Source organism: Leptonychotes weddellii, chromosome 11 (genome assembly GCF_054177405.1).
Source record: "Leptonychotes weddellii isolate Sample4059 chromosome 11, ASM5417740v2, whole genome shotgun sequence".
NCBI lineage: Eukaryota > Metazoa > Chordata > Mammalia > Carnivora > Phocidae > Leptonychotes > Leptonychotes weddellii.
The window spans coordinates 13,500,962-13,522,563 of record NC_138379.1 but is presented as its reverse complement, the minus strand read 5'-3'; the positions used below and the strand labels follow the sequence as shown (position 1 = coordinate 13,522,563).

Genomic DNA, 21,602 nt, shown 5'->3' with positions numbered 1-21,602 from the left:
TCATCATCCATTATTCTCTATCCCTTCTGCTTCCTATGCTAACAAAAACCAATTTTGTTTGGGTATCTAGCCTCCAAATGTTTGAGAGGCAAGTCCTCAGCTCCAGAACCTAAATCAGTCTTGGATCCACTCTTCTTGCCGGTGACTACTTTAAGCATTGGCATGTGACAAAAATGGTCAATAAGATGTAAAGTCTGTTGAAGGGCCTCTAAACTAAGGTTTTCCCTGCTCTTACAAAGAGACATTTAAGAATAATTGGTCCTTTTATTTTTGCCCCAGAATGTTCATGTGTGAGAATATAAAGCCTGGAGCTACAGCAATGACCACGAGCAATGTCTGCTGACACACTGAGAGTGGCAGAGCAGAAAGAGGACTAGAACATGGGTTCTGATGGTGTTGCTGAACCGCTGAACTTGAATTCTAGCAATTCGTTAGGTGAGTAAGTCCACTTATTGTTTTAGCTACTTTTAGTTGGCCTTTCAGTTACATACAGCTAAAGGCATCTGAACTGGCAATTATAGTGCCCATATTACAGATGAGGAAACCAGTTCAGAGAAATTCTATAGATACAAGGCCAGTCACGATTAGAACCTCTTGCTTTTAACAAATGTTTAAATACCACTATGCATGAAGCACTAGGTATACACCAGGTTTTTTTTTTTTTTTTTAAGATTTTATTTATTTATTTGACAGAGAGACACAGTGAGAGAGGGAACACAAGCAGGGGGAGGGGGAGAGGGAGAAGCAGGCTTCCCGCCGAGCAGGGAGCCCGATGCGGGGCTCAATCCCAGGCCCCTGGGATCATGACCTGGGCCAAAGGCAGCCGCTCAACCGACTGAGCCACCCAGGCGCCCCATATACACCAGGTTTTAAGTGTGACGAGAACACAGTTCTTAGAGACTCACAATCTGGAAGGGAGATAAACATACCAACAAATAGTTAAAGAAATGTGATAAAGAGAAACAGAGCAAGGAGCTATCAATTCGCAAGAAAAAGCATTTAACTATGCCAAAAGATGTTGGGGATGAATATATCTGAGAGAGAAACTTTTTTCTTGAGTGATTTAAAATTTCAAAAGACAACTTCCTATGACTCTTATATTTCAAAATAAACATTAAAAAAAAAAAAAACTTCCAAAGAAACAGATGCAATCTTATAAACATAATGTTGAATAAAATAAGACAAAAAAATACACCCTATGTGATTTCATATATAGGCAACATTAATCTATGCTGTTAAAAGTCACAACAGTGGTTTCTCTGGTGGAAGGGAATCAGAGTAAAATGAAGAAAGCACAAAAAAGTTTCTGTATAAATATCTGATACTGATGGTGCTAGTCATCCAGGTGTTTCAGCTTGCAAAAATGTATCTGAACTATATATACATACACATAAATATATACACATATATGGGTAGTTTTCTGTATTTATACTATACTTCAGTAGTTTAAAAAACTAATATGTTCCCTATACAAAATACAGATAATAAGAATATAAAAAGTTAAAAGTGCCAACTTCCTTGGTCACCTCTCTGGAATCCCATATTTCTGAGAGGAAATCACTATTAACAGCTCCATGTAAATAATTCTAAATAATCTAGAACGTTTCCCACATATCTTTTTTTTTTTTTTTTTTAAGATTCTATTCATCTATTTGAGAGAGAGAGACAGCAAGAGGTGGGGAAGAGCAGAGGGAGAAGCAGACTCCCCGCTGAGCAGGGAGCCCGCCACGGGGCTCGATCCCAGGACCCTGGGATCATGACCTGAGCAGAAGGCAGATGCTTAACTGACTGAGCCACCCAGGCACCCTCCACATATTTTCAAGTATAAATAACCATGAATGCATACATACAAATTTTTTTTAGTATTTTATATTTTAAATAATAAATCATACTGTAATGTTTTACAATTTGATTTTTTACCTTCCATTCATCTTTCCACTCAGTTAAGTACTTCATAATATGCATATATTGTCAACTCTTATGTATTATTTGCTAATGCACACTGATATATGTTTGTTTTCATTTTTTCATGCGTGGCTATTTCTGTACTGTATTGTCCTGTAAATGAGCCTGTGGGTCAAAAGGTAGACTATTACGCCAGGTTTAGTACTAAACAAAGAAGATAGGAAAGAATATTCCAGGTCGAAGAAACGATAGAGCATAACCAAGAAAATTTAAGTATGTGTCAAGTCTGGAGGACAAGGTGTGTATGAGTTCAATGGAGAGGCTCATGGGTAAGATAATGAGGGGTTTTCTTTTTTTTTTTTTTTAAAGATTTTATTTATTTGAGAGAGAGAGAATGAGAGAGAGCACATGAGATAGGGGAGGGTCAGAGGGAGAAGCAGACTCCCTGCCGAGCAGGGAACCCGATGCGGGACTCGATCCAGGGACTCCAGGATCATGACCTGAGCTGAAGGCAGTCGCTTAACCCACTGAGCCACCCAGGCGCCCAATGAGGGGTTTTCTGAGCCACCGTAAGGAGTCCAGATTTCTTCCTAGAGTCTAAGGCAAAGGGAGCTACTGAAGTGTCATAAACAGGAAAGCCAACATACAAGGGTTGTATTTTATACCCTCCTGTTAATAGTGAAAGGTTGGATGATAAAGATAGGACTGGATGCAATGGGATGCCATGGAAAGGAAGTAGGGGAGTATGGACAATGTTAAGGAGCTTGAATAAACAAGACTTTGCAATTATGGATAAGAGACTGAGAGAGAGACAAAAGGTCCATGATGCCTTCCACGTTTTGCTTGGCCACTAGATAAATGGAATGTCATTAATTGAAAAGGGAAAGAAGAAATAGAATTTGAAGGGGGTTCTATCTGGAGAATATGGAGCTCTGGGATATCCAATAGGCAGAAGCTGAAAATACACATCTGTCTAGAGCTTAGAAGAGAGAGGGGAAGAAGAAATAAAGGTTTGGAGGTCACTGGCATTCAGTGGTGGTCTGAGGCTGTATGTCACCCATGGGGGAAAAACAGAGTAAGATGAAAAGAAAAACAAGGACGAAACACCACAGAATATTAATTTTTAAAGGGTAAGCTGAGGAAGAAGTGCCTGAGAAGAAAAGCGAGTGGGTGCATTTGAAGAGGTCAATAAACTAAGAAAGGAAGGTTCTTGGTTCTCTGAAGAAGAAAACCTTAGGAAGGAAATGGTCATTAATCTGAAATGCTACAGTCAGTTCAAGTAAAATGAAGTTTAAAAAATGTACTTTAAATTTGGCAATTATGTTACTAGAAGTTTCAGTGAGCTCACTAGAGCAGAATGAAGATGGAAACTAACTGCAGTGGGTTGATAAAGGGGCTATAAGGTAAGGAAAAAGTAACATCAAATAGAGACTAAGCTAAGATTAGGCTTTCTTAGAAGTTTAATCATGAAGTGACACAGAGACAGGGCAATGGCAGAAAGAAATTAAGAAACAAAGGAATTCTTGTTATTTAAAAGATAAAAGAAATGTAAGCATGTTTTATAAGGTCAGGAGAAGCCTAAAGAGAACCCAAAGGAGGTACAACAGACAGAAATGAGTGATGTAGCAACATCACAGAGGAGACTGTTTCTAGATATATCAGGTTTCCAGACTGCTGGCCCAACTCATTTACTGGTTTATACTACTTCACTTGATAAAAGTTCCTTTTCTGAAACTAAGACAAAGCTGCTCTGATTTGAAACAGTTAAAAATGGAGGGTATTATGCTAAGCGAAATAAGTCAATCAGAGAAAGACAATTATCATATGATCTCACTGATATGAGGAATTTGAGAAACAAGACAGAGGATCATAAGGGGAAGGGAGGGAAAAATGAAACAAAATGAAACCAGAGAGGGAGACAAACCATAAGAGACTCTTAATCTCAGGAAACAAACTGAGGGTTGCTGGAGTGGAGGCGGGTGGGAGGGATGGGGTGGCTGGGTGATGGACAATGGGGAGGGTATGTGCTATGGTGAGCGCTGTGAATTGTGTAAGACTGGTGAATCACAGACCTGTACCCCTGAAACAATACATTATATGTTAATTAAAAAATGTTATTGAACATTCTTAAAACATTCAAGTAGGAAACAATATTGAGAATATTTTTTCTCAAAAAAAGGGAACTGAACTATTTGAATGGGAAATCTTTTTTTTTTTTTTTTTAAGATTTTATTTATCCATTTAACAGAGAGAGACAGCAAGAGAGAGAACACAAGCAGGGGAAGTGGGAGAGGGAGAAGCAGGCTCCCCACCGAGCAGGGAGTCCAATGCGGGGCTCGATCCCAGGACCCTGGGATCATGACCTGAGCCGAAGGCAGACACTTAATGACTGGGCCACCCAGGCACCCCTGAATGGGAAATCTTTTAACGGTAAAATGTCTTACCATGGACATCATAGGCCACCTTACTAGATTACTAGCTTCTTGAAAGCATAATGAATTAACACATTCAAAAACACTTGCTACATATCTACTATGCTAGGCTGGAGGGGTACAAATATGAGCAAGGAGCTATCTATCCTCAAGGAGCTTACAAATAATTATAACACAGTGCAATGAAAACAAGTAAGAGAGGTGGGCACAAGTACCATGAAAACACAGAAGGGTACCTAGCTTTGCCTGGAGAGTGGAAAGAAGTCAAGGAAAACTTTCTAGAGGATCTTTGCTTACACTGGGTCTTCAGAGGATAAGTAGGAATTTACCAGGTAAAAAGGAAAGAGAATTCCTGCTATAGAGAAAGCATATGCAAAGGCACAGAGAATTGAGAGAGCCCAGTATAGATAGGTGACACCAGGGAACTTCTGGGGTATGTAAGAGGATGCAAGAGAGTCAATCAAGAATGAGCTGCTAAAGGTATCAGTGCTAATGAGCTTGAACATTTTGAAGGTTATAACCAGTCACAGGGAAGATTTTTTCTTTTTTTTTTTTTAATTTTAATCCCAGTATAGTTAACATTCAGTGTTATTATTAGTTTCAGGTATAAAATATAGTGATTCAACACTTCCATCTATCACCCAGTGCTCATCAAGATAAGTGTACTCTTAACCCCTTTCACCAATTTCACCCATCACCCTACCCATCTCACCTCTGGTAACCACCTGTTCTCTATAGTTAAGAGTCTGTTTCTTGGTTTGTCTCTTTTTTCCCCTCTTTATTTGTTTCCTTTCTTAAATTCCATATATGAGTGAAATAATATGGTATTTGTCTTTCTCTGACTGGTTTATTTCGCTTAGCATTATACTCTTTAGATCCATCCATGTTATTGTAAATTACAAGATTTTGTTCTTTTTTATGGCTGAATAATATTCTACTGTGTATGTATACTACATCTTGATCCATTCATCTACTGATGAACACTTGGGTTGCTTCCATAATTTGGCTAAATAACGCTGCAATAAACACAGGGGTGCAGGGGCACCTGGGTGGCTCAGTCGTTAAGCATTTGCCTTCGGCTCAGGTCATGATCCCAGGGTCCTGGGATCGAGCCCTGCATCAGGCTCCCTGCTCAGCCGGGAGCCTGCTTCTCCCTCTCCCACTCCCCCTGCTTGTGTTTCCTCTCTAGCTGTGTCTCTCTGTGTCTCTGTGTCTCTCTGTCAAATAAATAAATAAAATCTTTAAAAAAAAAACACAGGGTGCATATATCCCCTTGAATTACTGTATTCATATTCTTGGGTAAATACCCAGTAGTGAGATTACTGGATTGTAGGGTAGCTCTATTTTTAATTTTTTGAGGAACCTCCATACTGTCTTCCACAGTGACTGCACCAGCCTGCATTCCCAGTAACAGTGCATGAGGGTTCCTTTTTCTCCATATCCTCACCCACACTTATTTCTTGTGTTTTTGATTTTAGACATTCAGACAGATGTAAGCTGCTATCTCACTGCGATTTTGATTTGCGTTTCCCTGATGATGAGTGATGTTGAGCATCTATTCATGTGTCTGTTGGCATCTTTGGAGAAATGACTGTCTGTCTTCTGCTCATTTCTTAATTGGATTATTTGTTTTCTGGTGTTGAGTTTTTAAGTTCTTTATACATTTTGGATACTAACCCTTTATTGGGTATGTCATTTGCAAGATTTTCATTCTTTGCACCCTCCAGGACCTAGTACCAAGCCTTTCACTATAGAAAACTCGCAATAAATGTATGAGGAATAAACAGAAGAGTAAGAATCTTAGAATGATAAAGACATTTGAAAAAACACAGATCCCAGGGAGAAGGGAATAGACTATTTAAAAGCACAAAGTAATTTACTAATGAAGTCAAAGTTATACTGTCTAAGGCCTTGTTAAATAAGCCTTTGTTCTGCACACCATCTACTAGTCAAAAGTTAAGATTAATGTTCTCCAAAGAGTCAAAGTGAAGAGTCCCTAAATACGGTGCTTGAAAAAAGTTCCACAAACTTAGACTTGGTCTAAATTTTCATTGCTTGAGGCAAATGTTCTTCAATAAGCAACAAGCATAGAAAGAAAAAAAAAAATACAATAGATCCCAAGTAGTTCAGTGTCAAGACATGTAACATCTGACAATGAACGTTAAGACTTTCAAACTGAAACGAAAAAGTCATTCCATGGGGCTCCTGGGTGGCTCAGTCAGTTAAGCATCTCTTTTGATTTTGGCTCAGGTCATGATCTCAGGGTTGTAGGATCTACACTGTGCTGGGCGTGGAGCCTGCTTAAGATTCTCTCTGACCCTTCCCGCTCCCTCACCCTGCTTTGTCTCTCTCCCTCTCAAAAAGAATAAAATAAAAATAAAATAAAAACTCATTCCATTTGCCAGTATTAAAAATAAATTATTAGAATGAACTAAGAAGATTGCCCTAACCTACTAAGATAAGCAAATTGCTGCATTTGGCAGAAATCACCACCTTACTAGATTCCCTCCACCACACTCAGGTAAAATGTCCTATAATAACATGGCACACATTATTAAAGTATGAGTTACTTCATCAAGCTTCTTTGTCAATCTTTGATCAGTTAGGTACAACTATTGACAATAGTGACAACTGTACTCTAAGAATAAAGGTTAAAAAAAAAACAGAAGAAGCTGATCCCCTGTGTACACAAGAGGAAGTAAACTCAACAAACAACTGGACCAATGGTTTCCCATAAATACTGTGCAGGAGGGATGAACTTGACTGAATCCTAGGGAACTCCCAAGCTCTGGACAAAGATGAGGTCAGATTCCCACCATAATTTAAGAATCTCTAAGAAAATAACAATTTTCAATGCTAATGTGATGAGCCAATCACACTAGTTTGGTTATGAATGAAAAAGAGTAACATTCTATGGTCATCAGCATCAGAGGCTGGAGATAGTCATGTATCAGGTTACCATTATTAGACTACAAGAACTAATTTACTTACTTGACTCCAAGGCAATGAAGCCTAAAGGCAATGTAATTATTGTGCCTAATGTCCCATTTCAAAAAATATTTGATAAAGGGCCACAGAATAGTTTAGGAATACAATTTACTAAATAAAACAGAATGAAGAATACAGTGATTTGGATTCTAGTCTCAAATCAGATACTGATTAATTATATATATAATCATGGCTAAGTCACAGTCCACGTCTCAGTTTATGTATTACAGTGATGTACTTACTCATGACTGCATTAAATGTTCTAAGTCCTTAAAAAAAAGTAGTACTTGGAAAAAAAAAGTGGTACTTGACATGTAAGATGAAGGTGCTCCATATGAGATGAAGTTAACCACTATGACTAAAGCTAACCTATTCCGTTTAATTAGAACTCACCTTCAAAAACATTCAGTGCATTCAACAGATACATGTTCATAAACTCCTAAAAGGCATTATTCAAACATTCCATAAATAAGGAAATAGACATATTAAATTATTAACTCAAAATCTATGAAAAAGTCTGTTACAGAATCAGGAATAGAATCAAACTCCAGTTTCCCCTCCCCCACCCACAGTCCATTGTTCAAGTCACCTACTTGGCTTAAATAATGTTGTTCTATGCATCAGAAACATAATTAGTTATGACAGGAACAGAAACTTCTCTCCCAAAGGCTTCAAATCTATTTTAGTAAAATATGTTCAAATTTAAAATGAGAATGGTTTCATAAATGGCAACTATTTATTAAACCCAGAAAAGTATTTCATCTTGTATTAGGTTAAGCAATCTGTAAGGAATAGAGACTATAATTTTAAACATAGAGCTGGAAAAGCAAACCAGCAGCAAAGACCAAAGACTGTGGAGATGTCTACCTCTCTAAAAAAGAAATAAGAAAAATAGGAGAAAGGATAAAAGAAAAATAAAACCTAAAACTGAAATGTTTCTAAGGAATACAATGGAATATCTGTACCATGGACAAACAGCTTGAAAAATATACTTCCAGATAAGCATCAAATACCTATTAACCCATCTTCCACATTAGCAAAATGTTTTTTTTCCCCCACAGGGTATCTCCTGGGGAAAACTAGGTACTGTCATATATGCTGTTAAGTTGATAACAGCATTTTCTGGAGGCTATTTGGAAATAAGTCATAAAAATTCGTTTTTTAAAAAATATATATACTTAAGTTCTTTTATACTAACTTTAACCAAGTAAGGTAGATGGATTATTGTTCTCAATTCTTTATATTCTATTATAAAATTATACATCCACACCCTTTGTCATGTAACTTTGCAGGGCTTAGCCACATGATTTGTTTTGGCTAATGAGATATTAAAAGACTTGATGCCAGCAGAGGCTTAAAATGTATTTTGGTAGTTTGGTCTGCTTCTGGTATTCTGGTGAAGTGGGTATGCCCCAGGTAGCTGCTGCCTCTTCATGGTAGGCCTCAGAGTGAACAGGTACAGAGCAGATCTAACCCAACTTGTAGCCTGGAGGCAGGGCTAGCCAACCCACAAACTGAAGTAGATGTGTCTGGGCCTAGATCAGGAAAGCAGATGTGTCCAGCCTAGATCAGGAAAACCCCAGGTGATGTACAGACCCAGTGTGAAAATAAACGTCGTTAAGTCACTCAATAAAACACCGGTTTGTTTTGCAGAACTATTACAGCAACAGCTGACCAATACACCCAGTAATCTCACACCTAAGAATGTATCCTAAGGCAATCAGAGAGAAACAAATTCACATACGTATTTCTATCATAGCAATATTTATAATAGCAAAAAACTGGAAACATCCTATCATCAAATATTAGAGGACTAACCAATTATAATCTAGCCAGACCACTAAATATTTGAACCTATAAAAATTGTATTTTTAAAAAACACTAAAAAATGTAAGATGTTCATAATACTTTCAGTTTAAAAAGCATAAAAAGATGACTATTTTAAAAAATTATCTAACCTCTATCCTGACAAGCAAAAGACCACACATCATGCCAAAATGAGGAGGGAGGGGTGCAGAAAAAGAATGAACCCTGTTAAAGAAATTAATAGTTGCTTCCACATTTCAGTATTAAAATAGATGGATTCTCTGATTACAGTGGTTCATATACCAAGAGGAGAATGTCACTGGATATTTAAATGCTAACTCTCCCTGGAACAGACAAAAGTTTGGTGTTGAAAATTTTTTAAATAATGTTTCTTGTCTATTTCTGGTTATAAAAAGGAAACATATTTATTATACAGATTAAAGCAAATATACACAAGACCTTAAAGAAAAAATAAACTACCTGTAAATTCATCACCTTCCCACATTTCATAGTGACACTGTTTCTATATGTATTTACATGCCTACATACATATATACATATGACACACTCAAAAGTGGGATTATAATGCATATAAAGCTGCACGTCCTTTTTCACTTGCTTTATCATGAGCACACTATATGATTAAAATATTTTTGAAACCATGATTTTTAATGGCTCCATAACACATAATTTGTTTAACCAATCAAGTCTAGGGATTTCCTGAGTTAAAACTGTCAACCACAAATTAAAGCCCTGTGGGTCAAGGAGCTGACTTCAAAATCTGCAATGGGGAGTTTATTCAAAAATCTCAAGTTACAGTTTGAAAACACTGGAGCCTTCTAACCAAGAATTCAATGAAATTCACTAAGTTTTAGCCATGAGAGATGCTTACTAAAGACCATATTTTCCCAAATGGAGCATAACATTTCATAATTAGTCTTGAGGAAGAAACCAATTAAGTATCAAATATTGAGGTAGTAATAACAAATAAGAACTAGTACGTGCCCATTGTAAGAATTAATGACTATCTACAACGTTTTGTTTTTTTAATAAAGCAAAAAAAGAGAATGTATGCATCTATTACTTGTATAAATTTTCAAGCGGATATAGAAAAAATGACGACAGAAAAGTGTACATAGTATAAAAAGAATAGAAACAAATAATGATACAGGATTAGTAGTTGTTAATTCTGGAATATGACATTCTTTGTACTTTGCTGTATTTAGCATTTTCCCCACAACCAAAAAAATTGTTAAATAAAAATATTTGTGAGTAAGATAATTCAGATTTTAGTTATTAAAGTAAAAGGAAAATCAGTATTTTGCCAGAGGCTAAGTAGAACTTTTGAGAAGGAAAACCAAAATGCTAGGCATTCAGCATTAGGCGTTTATTGTAAAATAAAACTATTTTAAACTGAATATCAATGTTTTATGTTGGAAATAAGTCTGAGGAAGGCCCAGCCTTTGAACTTTATTTTTATTTATTTATTTTTTTTAAAGATTTTATTTATTTATTTGAGAGAGAGAGACAGAGAGAGAGCATGAGAGGGGGGAGGGTCAGGAGGGTCAGAGGGAGAAGCAGACTCCCTGCTGAGCAGGGAACCCGATGCGGGACTCGATGCGGGACTCGATCCCGGGACTCCAGGATCATGACCTGAGCCGAAGGCAGTCGCTTAACCAACTGAGCCACCCAGGCGCCCCGCTTTTGAACTTTATATCTGTGCTTTCTTCAAGTACTAGCCTACCTAAAAATATATTTTCTGTTCTATCAAAAAGGTTGTTTTAACAGTTAAGCAAATATTTTAAAAATTTCAAGGTTGCATTTCAGTTTCTGACTCCATTCTCTCTACTTTTTTTACTTTGTATACCTAAGGTTTTCCTGATGCCAGGCCCATTTTTTAAAAATCTAGTTTCTAAAATCCAAACTTAGTTCAGATGAGAGAGTTTACCACTCGATGAACTGTCTTACCGAACATAAACATAAATGGTTGCAATTTTCTATTAAGTGAGGTCCCTAGTAGAAAACAGAAATTAAAGAATAAAAAGTTATAGAAATAAACCAAATCTTTACATCAGTTCTCACAAAAATTTCAAATAAATGTAAATTTTTTCAATTGCCCCATTTTCTCCAAATCTAGCTTTAGAGTGTCTTAACTTTGTGCAGCATCCCCAACCCCCTAACTCCACTAATCAGTTCTCACCTTCTTTCCCTGCTGGAACACGTGAATTTTTCAGCAAAAGTGACTCATTCATTGGCGTCTTGTCAAACTAACCCTGAAACTATAAGGAGGCTCAGCGCTAACAGAATTCTAAAGCTAGAACATTTTCACTAACACACATCAATTTGACTTTAGAGAACTGAATCACTTTCAAAGCCAAATACATACTAACGAACTCTGTTTATATTTTCCCCTACAAATTGTTCTCCGCCATGCTACCTCCTCCCAATTTTATTTTGGCAATTCCCTAATCTAAAATATCTCCTGTCTCTGGAGAAGACAAGATGGGGGAACGCAGAAGCATAAGAACAGGACCGGGGAGAAAAAAAGCAGTTGTGTTCACTCAGCTTGGAAAAAGATTCTATTCTGAACAATTAAGGGCTCACATGCATTCCACATAGGTCTCAAAATTTATTTCTCCCCTTAGTTAAAACACAATAGAAAACACAATACAAACACAATCAGAAATCTCCAGAGATAAATTACTCTCATTACTATTATTTCACTAAATAAAAGTTTAAAAAAAACACATGAAAATCAATTATTGAGAACTATTTAGTCAAAAATCTTCAATAAGATGTCACTAGCAGGAACTATCAACTGCAAATCACCTTATGCTTTTGGTTTACACGTTCACCTATGCCAAGACAGAAAACTGCTCCTTTTAACCAGAGGGAGAGCGGTGGGGAAGGAACAAGAAAACACATGCTTTGTCAGGTTACCATAGACATTTACTTAGTGTTCTATCAATTGTCACACTCCACCTGGTGGCAGGAGCTGCCTGAACTGGTGAAGTAGAGGTCATTATACAAGAAATTCCAAAGACTACTTTCCAGATGTCCTTGGAAAAAAAGTAAGATACTCTTCTCTTGCTCTATATAAATAAATCCAACAAGGTTCCATCTAATAAAGAATAACATAAAGGTATGACAATAATCAGAATGGGAGACCTACATTTACAGCTATTTATTTACAACCATTTTCTCCACAGTAAGTTAAATGTCATCCCAAGCCTTTAAAACAGGTTAACAAGACACATCCAGCAACTACAAGATTCTCTATCACACACTCCCACTAACTTTCTTTACCTCTTTCCCCTATGGGTAAACTAGAGAGTTTAATTAACACAGTTAACAGCAGCCTGCCACATTGCTTTTAGGTATTTGCCAGTAACATATACCCATGGGATACTCTAGACACTGATTTCAACCAAAAATAAAAATAGATAAACAGAGCTCAAACAAAATTAAAACTGAGTCTGGCTGCCCACACTTATTTTCACACATGAGGAAAAATAGCAGTTCTCCTAGAAGCCTCAAGCAGACATATCTTTAGAACACAATGTTAAAAATATGCCCCCCACCCTTTTCCCCTACCTGTTTCTCACTCAAAGCTGTGATTTTGGCTTGGAGTTCATGAAGCTGTTTCTTTAAATCAGCATTCTGATTGGAAAGAAAAAATATCTGTGAGAAAGATATTTCATTTGTTAACAGAATAGTAGCAAGAAGACTTTATGCATACTGTATTACAAATGATGAAGCAATCTTAAGCATTTAGCCAATCAAATTTGTCATGCATTAAACTGTAGTCATATTATCACCACCTAATGTAGCTCCTAACACTGGAACAGGGGCAGTTCCTTTGCAATTGTTCCAAATTACAAGAAGTTTTATATTTTAGCATCTTGTACTGTTATAGTATTTATTCCTTTCTATTGAAATATTGTTATTCTTTATAGAAAGCATCAGTTGACAGAAAACCTAAAGCTCCACTAATCAGACAAAAGCAGGAAAACTGAAGTTATAAGTATGCATACACTGCATGCTTAATGGCATTATCAGTAAAGATAAGAGTGTTTTCTCTACTTGCCCTCTCCCTTATTTAGTAGAGTACATTTGTTATTTTAGCCTAGATTTGAAAAGCTGTCAGCGCTGCAACTGCCTTAACACTACATCATTCAAATTAACACACTGACTACCAGGGTATTTTCTCAGTTCTAAAATTCTGGGAATCAAAAAAGAATACTATTTTAGATGAGATACACTGAGCGTGCTTGCTTTTTACTCAAGTGGGGAAAAAATCCAAAATTAAAATTTTCAAATGCTTAATGTAGCAGGACAGCCTACTAACAGACTGAACATCATTCCAATAAAAGACTACTTTTTCTTCATTGTTTCACATGCATTTCTTTTGATTTCATCCTGCTTGGTCTTCTGTCAGAGTTTGGGCATACATCCTCCCCTTTATGTTTACTCTACATTGTCTTTTTTATAAGTATATTTGACATAAGGCTTCCCTAATGAGATCAGTCACAAGATTGTCCAACGACTTACTGGCCCCTCAGATTCTTTTAAGACTGCTCTGTTACATGACCACTAGCTCTGTCAGAAATGCTAAAATTTTCAAGTAATATTTCAGTTGCTGACAATGTAGGTTACCATATTAAATATAAAAGAGTCTATTAATCTAAGGTCTACTGCCTCTTGGTTTCCTAAATCTAATTTAAATTTTAATACACTTTAAAAAATAAATAAAAATGGAAAAGCTTCCCAAAGAAGTAGGACTGTCAAACAGGAGTTAAGTGTGGGCCATTAATGCCCAGCCCTCAGAATCAATGGATTGTGTTAACATACACTAGTTAGGCCACCGGGTGCTAAGTTTTTGGAGAAATGAATATATTTCCCACTTCCAAAAAAATCAATCTGCTTCAGTACTACTCTTTAAATCCAAGAATTTATTTTCTTAACCTTACAATGAGGCATGTATGGTACGTTTAACAACTACATATATACAGTGTATGTATGTAAGTATATATATATATGTGTGTGTATAAATATATATATTTACACATATACAATGGGTCTAAGTGTTCTGTGAACAGATTTATGGGTAAACAAATCCTGAAAGTCTGATACTTTTCAAACTTGTGACCCACTGTCTAATGGCTACAAAAGAGACACGACCCGAACAATAATGTAATCATCAAAGACAAGATAACTTTTTAGGAAGATTTCTCTTCAGGGATAGAGAAGAAAATGCCTAAGTCAAAAACGCCTACGAGAATTTAAAGAGAAGGTAACAGCTGCTGGATTATTATACAAGGTACTTTTATTTATTTTTATTTTTTTTAAGATTTTTTTTTATTTATTTATCTGAGAGAGAGAATGGGAGACAGAAAGCATGAGAGGGGGAGGATCAGAGGGAGAAGCAGACTCCCCGCTGAGCAGGGAGCCCGATGAGGGACTCGATCCCGGGACTCCAGGATCATGACCTGAGCTGAAGGCAGTTGCTTAACCAACTGAGCCACCCAGGCGCCCCTACAAGGTACTTTTAAACCCTCTTTAAGGGCTCTTTCAAAGATAAATTTTTTAAAAATTTCTTTAAAAATTATTCTGAAATTATTTAATCATAGTGGGATTAAGTATTTAAATGTTCTGTACTATACCTGTACTATATAAGCTATGAGAAGATAAGAATTGTTCTGGGCCATATACAATAATTTGGAGAATACAGAAAGCCTCAAAAACTGATTCTGACTAAATAGGCTTATGGAAATGAAATTTGAGCCATATGAAGAATATTAACTCAATTTCTCCCCAAAATACTCAAAGAAATGAACATAAAAGTGAAATAAATAACAGAAACAAAGATAAAATGATAGCTACACTATAATAGAATGACTGAATTTTTCTAAACCCTTATAACATGAAGACCAATATGCTAAAAATAATTGCTGTTAGAGATGAGATAGTTTCTAAAACTTAAGTCCTGGTCTGTATTTTAATATCTTATGGTTATTTTAAATTATTTTAAAAATTAAATGAATAAAAGTAGTATTTTACCTGTGGATCCTGCTTCATTTGAGCAACCAGTTTCTGGTAATAAAAAGAGAAAAAGAGCCATCAGTCTTACATTTTAACCCACTATGGCTAATCAGACTTGGCCCCAAAAATCTAAAGTTTTAAGTCTACCCAAAAAAATGAGCAACACACAATCAGAATAGACCAAAAGCTTCTGTGATCCACATAAAAGGTTAATGAGACACTCTTCTTAATAAATACATATACATACATATATACCTCTGTGTGTATATATATATATACACACACAGGTGTATATAAATAAATCAAACTACTACTTTGTGTTTGAAATGACAAGCTCCTGCTTTTTAACAAATCTGGAGAAGGGGTGGGGGATGGGGGCTTTTAAAAAGCAATTTAAACAAGATGGATGCTCCAAAAGCCAAACATCCCTTTAAAATGTTGTCATTGTTTACAGTCCCAAAAGGCCTGGAAAGAAGCTGCTCCCATAACAAAACAGGCCTGTTTGTATACAGCAAAGTACAGATTTGGCAAGTCCATTGGTTTGTTTCTTACCATAAAAGGAGGCTAGTGTCAGCTACGACTTTGCCACTGTCTTCTCTACATGGGGTATACTCAGTGGAACAACAACACAAACTCTACCTACCTGGGTTCCTCTGGGAAGGAGAGTGCTACCAGAATACTTAATAAGAAAGACCTTTACTCGGGAAAGCAGAAGTCCAAATAAATTAAAAAGAAAGAAAAATGGACATCTTCTGACTTAACCCAACTTCTAAAAGCATCACTGCCCAAAGATAACAATAACCAAGACAGAAAAATTTGAAGGATAAAAAATATCAGAAAGCTAATTCCTCAAAGTATCTGGGAATAAGCTGTGAATTTTTCATGTAACTAAAAAATCTGTCCCTCTCTTTGAGTGTCAAGGTACTTTTAAATTTTTTAGTCATAAAATATTTCTAAAATATATACTTATCTGCCTTCTTAAAAAGAAAAAAAGTCAGCTTTGATTGATACTTAGAGGCATGATTACATCAATTAATAGACTATTCTATAAACAGCACAATAGGTCCTTATAATAAAGGCCCCAAACTGCTATGATTTAAAGAGTTCTCATGTCTGCATTTTAGTTTTTCAATCTACATCTTAATGCCAAGGAGTTAGCTAGCAAATCTTGTTACTATTATTACATCTCCTCCAACAGCCCCTGAACCCCAACTCAAATTTGCGGCTTCTGATCTGCTGTGTGATATGCACAGTGAACTAATTCTAAGATGAGCAAACAGGTTGTGATAGCTTAAGAAATGCCCCTTGAGTAAAATGTATACTCTTTGGGTGAATGACTTCTGATATTTACTGTAGCTGGTCAAGAACCTTACTTCAGGTGCTAAGATGCATTCTGGATAGCTGAGGTTGCCAACAATGTAACCTCCACATACACAAGGTATATGTTACTAAACTCTGCTTCATACGTGACAGTAGTAACTCTTCCGTATCCTGGCCTTAATCTACAGAACAGTAGTAACACACATTCCAAGAGCTCAGCGAAACTGAAACACAACTTTATACACACATATTTTTTACCAGTGCAGCCTAAAGGCTAGCCTCATTTTTTTTCCTTTTTTTTTTTTTAGATTTTATTTATTTATTTGACAGAGAGAGACAGCGAGAGAGGGAACACAAGCAGGGGGCGTGGGAGAGGGAGAAGCAGGCTTCCCACTGAGCAGGGAGCCCCATGCGGGGCTCGATCCCAGGGCCCCGGGATCATGATGTGAGCCAAAGGCAGACACTTAATGGCTGAGCCACCCAGGCGCCCCTAGCCTCATTTTTCAATGAAAAAAGTCCTTGCTTTTCTTTTTTAATTTAGTTACTAGAGTTGGCTACTATACTAAAGTTTGCCTTTTTTTATTTTTTTTAAAGATCTTTATTTATTTGAGAGAGAGAGCATGAACAGGGGGGAGGGGCATAGGGGCTTGATCCCAAGACCCCAAGATCATGACCTGAGTCAAAGGCAGATGCTTAACTGACTGAGCCAACCAGGGGCCCCTAAAGTTGCCCTATTTAAGCCAAAAAAGGTTTTCTTCCATGACACTGGAACTTAAAAACTGACAACCACACTAAGCCTCCACTCCTGGAGGAAATAAATAAACCAACTTTTCTATCTATAAGTAGTCAAGCTGCATTTAGACAATCAGAGGCAGGACAGGAGACGCTAGGCAACTTAACTATACCATCCAAATCCCTAGTGACTTTAAGCTGACTCTGTGTTATTAAAATTAAGCTACTTTCTTTTGCAAGAATGCAGCAATTTCTTATGAGGATATACTTATGCCAAGGGTCCGCATAAACTACAGTACATAGACAAATCCAGCCCACAACCTGCTTTTTTTTTTTTAAAGATTTTATTTATTTATTTGACAGAGAGACACAGTGAAAGAGGGAACACAAGCAGGGGGAGTGGGAGAGGGAGAAGCAGACTTCCCGCGGAGCAGGGAGCCCGATGCGGGGCTTGATCCCAAGACCCTGGGATCATGACCTCAGCCGAAGGCAGACGCTTAACGACTGAGCCACCCAGGCGCCCTACAACCTTTTTTTATAAATAAAGTTTTATTCGGACACAGCCACACCCATTCATTTATATATTATCTATGGCTGCTTTGTCTATACAGCAGCAGAGTAGTAGTGACAGAGACCATAAATGTCTCACAAAGTATAAAATATTTTACTGCCTTTACAGAAAAGTTTGCTGACCTCTGCTGTATACTATCCTCTGTTCCATGTATATACTCCAGAAGTTTAAATATGGTTTCCATCAAATCTATGTAAGAATAATTAAAAAGGCAATTTCTCAAAAAAGATGAGGTCACCATCACAGGCCATTATTATTTACCATTTACTCAACATCAACCCATATGTACACTGCAACTTTCTTAACCATCTCCCTCTCCATAAAGACCAGAAATATACTTCTACCACAGCAATACTTTCCTAACATGCTTCTATCCAGTAAGCTCAATTCAGCCCAAATTCCATCCCTAACTGGAAATGCAAAGGGGAGGCTTTTGCTCCAGTATTTAGTCAAATGTATGATCTGGCTTTGGCCTCAGCCTAACAGCCAGTGCCTACTTTGATGTCATTTCTGGCATTTCTGAACTTGTCATGATCAGTGATCATGTAGGTTACCACATATCCAACAAGAATAACAACATCAGATTTACAAACAAGGCATGTCACTTGTATTTACTACTAATACTTAGTATTTTTCCCCAAATAGGAAAGCATTCTAAATGTAATTACAGTGCAAATAGATGTTTTGTAAGTATATAAGTTGAAATATTATCAATCACCATATAAACGATTATTATTGCACAAAATGTGTAATAATTAAGGATGAATATAAAAGCTCCTGATTTATCCTAAAAAAAAAGTTAAATATATAGAGAAATAAACAATGTAAATATTAAGAGACTGGGATAACTTTTGGAAGAACGTTACATCCCTTTTGAGTCAACAAATGTAATTTTAAAAATTAAATTAGAGGGCGCCTGGGTGGCTCAGTTGGTTAAGCGACTGCCTTCGGCTCAGGTCATGATCCTGGAGTCCCTGGATCGAGTCCCGCATCGGGCTCCCTGCTTGACAGGGAGCCTGCTTCTGCCTCTGACCCTCCCCCCTCTCATGTGCTCTCTCTCATTCTCTCTCTCTCAAATAAATAAAATCTTTAAAAAAAAAATTAAACTAGATTTTAAAAAGGAATAAACATTAAATTTTTTCATAATTATAATTTTCATAAAATTGGTACTCCTGAATTAAAAATAAAGAAGCAAAATAATATTTAAGAACTCTCATTTTGGGGATGCCAGGGTGGCTCAGTTGGTTAAGCATCTGCCTTTGGCTCAGGTCATGATCCGAGGGTCCTGGGATCGAGTCCCGCACTGGGCTCCTTGTTCAGTGGGGAGCCTGCTTTTCCCTCTGCCTGCCACTCCCCCTGCTTGTGCACTAGCTCTCTCTCTGACAAATAAATAAAAATTTTAAAAAAGGAATTCTCATTCTCATTTTTAGGGGCACCTAGGTGGCTCCACTGGTTAGGCATCTGACTCAATTTCAGCTCAGGTCATGATCTCAGGGATAAAGCCCCATGTCGGGATCCACCCTAGGTATGGAGCCTGCTTGAGATTCTCTCTCTTTCCCTCTCCCCCTCCACCCCCTTCTCTCCCTTTCTAAAAAAAAAAAAAAAATTCTCATTTTTAGTAATTTAGTTCAATTTAGGAGATGAGTCTTTCAAGAAAGTCTTATTTGGGACTTGTTCATATCTTGTGAGGATGAACTAAAAGCAGAATGTCAATGCTGCCATCTCCAAATTTCTTGAGAGGAGGAATATCTCCTAAAATCACATACAGCTTCATTAAATATCTTTGATCCATACAAATTTCAGATTGGTTATTGTTCTCCAGAAATCCCTTCTATGATGATGTCAGCTCTGAACAAATTATGAATTTAACTGTTGTCATTTGCCATTCAGCCAAATTAAGTATTCAACACAACTCTAGGTTAAAATACTTACATCTGGGAAAAAGACAAGCTTGATTTTATAAATAGATTTTCATTCTCCTCAACTAGTAACAGAAGCAAGGCCAAATAAAATAAAATGTGCATAACTTATTATATACTAAATTTCTTAAAATTACCATAAAACAAAACACACTTCATGTAGAGAAGCTCACCTGTACACAGCAAACTATAAGACTACTGCTGAGCAGGAGTTTAACAGATCCAAAGCAGAAGCAGGGATTTCTGAATACACAGAGACTTAATAGTGTGTGTGTGTGTGCGTGTGTGTGTGTGTGCCTTTGAAGCTTTCCTGTAAGCTCTCATTCACCCTAATTCTAAGCAGCTTGCAAATGTAGTAGTTATCAAAACCTAAGGGGTGCTTCCAACAATTTCAGAAATTAACTTTACATTAAACTATTCAGATAAAACAAGGGAAACTTGTTTCCTTCTCTTTTCTACTTCTCCACCCCAGACATTTAAAAGTAGTCAATTCATCATCATTTATCACTTCTGATTGTATGTTTGTATGTGTTTATCTTGAACCTGGGACCACATCCAGCTAATGTCTAGAAAGGGGACAGAAACAGTGATATTCTGTTTATAAGATATATGTTAATGATCCAGTTACTTAAGGATAGCTTCAGTTCTGGATTAGAGTTATATTAAATATGTTATACATATAAAATATATATATTTAATATTTTATTGATATTATATGAACAATTATTAACATATTTTTATGTATATACTTGAAGGTTTGTTTAGCCTATGCACCTGAGGTAAATTTTAAGAATTGTGATTATCTGAAATTTAAACATCTGTGAAGGCAGTGATGTTTTCTTTTTTTTTTAGATTTATTTATTTAAGAGAGAGAGAGAATGTGTGAGCGGGGGGTGGGGAGGGGCAGTAAGAGAGGGAGAGAGAGAATCCCAAGCAGACTCCATGCTGACGGTGGAGCCCAACAGGAGCTAGATCTCATGACCCTGAGATCATGACCTAAGCCGAAATCAAGAGTCAGAGGCTTAACTGACCTAGCCACCCAGGTGCTCTGGCAGTGATGTTTTCTTTACTAAAGATTGGAATCAAGGCATAAAGCTGAGGTATGTGCAAAAACTTCAGTATAAATGGTAGTCAACTTAAACATGTCTCATTACCTAAAATATACAAGTTAAGTCACATGAACAAAGTTCTTCAGATGAACCCAAAAAAAGGAAAAAAAGAGTTTGGGTTTTTTTTTTTTAACATCTTTAGTATATGAAAAAATATTTTCCATTCTTTTCGCTGGAAAGGAAGTCAGGAATATTTTAGTAAAGTTCTTATAAGTATTGTCAGTGAGTTTGTTACGTAGCAATAAAAGGCAAATGACATGTCTCTCGGACAACTGTCTGAAAGACGATTAAAAAGTGTACTGAAATTCAGAAACGGGACAGTTTACTAATCTTAGCCATTACTTAATAACACAACACAGAGAAGCCAATAATGGAACATACCTGGTGAACCTGAATTTCCACTTTAAGAGCCTCCTGTAGAGTCTGCAACTCCATCCTCCACCTTTCCACTTTATCTTATGTCTGCTAATTCTACAGTTTCTTCAGCCTCCGTTTAAAATAACAAACTCCTCTTCTCACTGCAGCTGTGGAGATCATAAAATGTTTTGGATCATGAAGGAAATATTTGTGTTAAATAAAAGAAATTACATTAGTTGAAAATTATTTGATACTCTAACACAGAGCAAGAAATTTCCCAAACAGATTTCTTTCCAAAATGAATAGTTTTGTACCGAATTAGTACCAAAACTTTCTGGGTTTTATTCATTGAACATTCCTCCACAGAATACTTCAAGTAAGTAAGAAATGGGGGCAGGGAGTGTTTAATCTAGTCATGAAA

At 36.7% G+C, this 21,602-nt stretch overlaps 1 protein-coding gene across 25 annotated transcripts in view; it reads right to left on the bottom strand.

The window, feature by feature from the left end:
• Positions 1-21,602, bottom strand: part of PHF21A (PHD finger protein 21A) — a 190,241-nt gene that overhangs the window by 132,595 nt on the left and 36,044 nt on the right. For 18 of the 25 annotated variants that reach the window (XM_081798239.1, XM_081798236.1, XM_081798244.1 and 15 more), the window contains 3 exons: positions 21,206-21,348; positions 15,192-15,224; positions 12,726-12,812 (listed from right to left, as the gene is read on the bottom strand). In XM_081798239.1, coding sequence (XP_081654365.1) covers positions 12,726-12,812; positions 15,192-15,224; positions 21,206-21,259 — 174 coding nt within the window. In that variant the 5' untranslated portion in view covers positions 21,260-21,348. The remainder of the gene's footprint in view (positions 1-12,725; positions 12,813-15,191; positions 15,225-21,205; positions 21,349-21,602) is intronic. The other 7 variants (XM_081798251.1, XM_081798257.1, XM_081798256.1 and 4 more) reach the window with 1 other exon arrangement.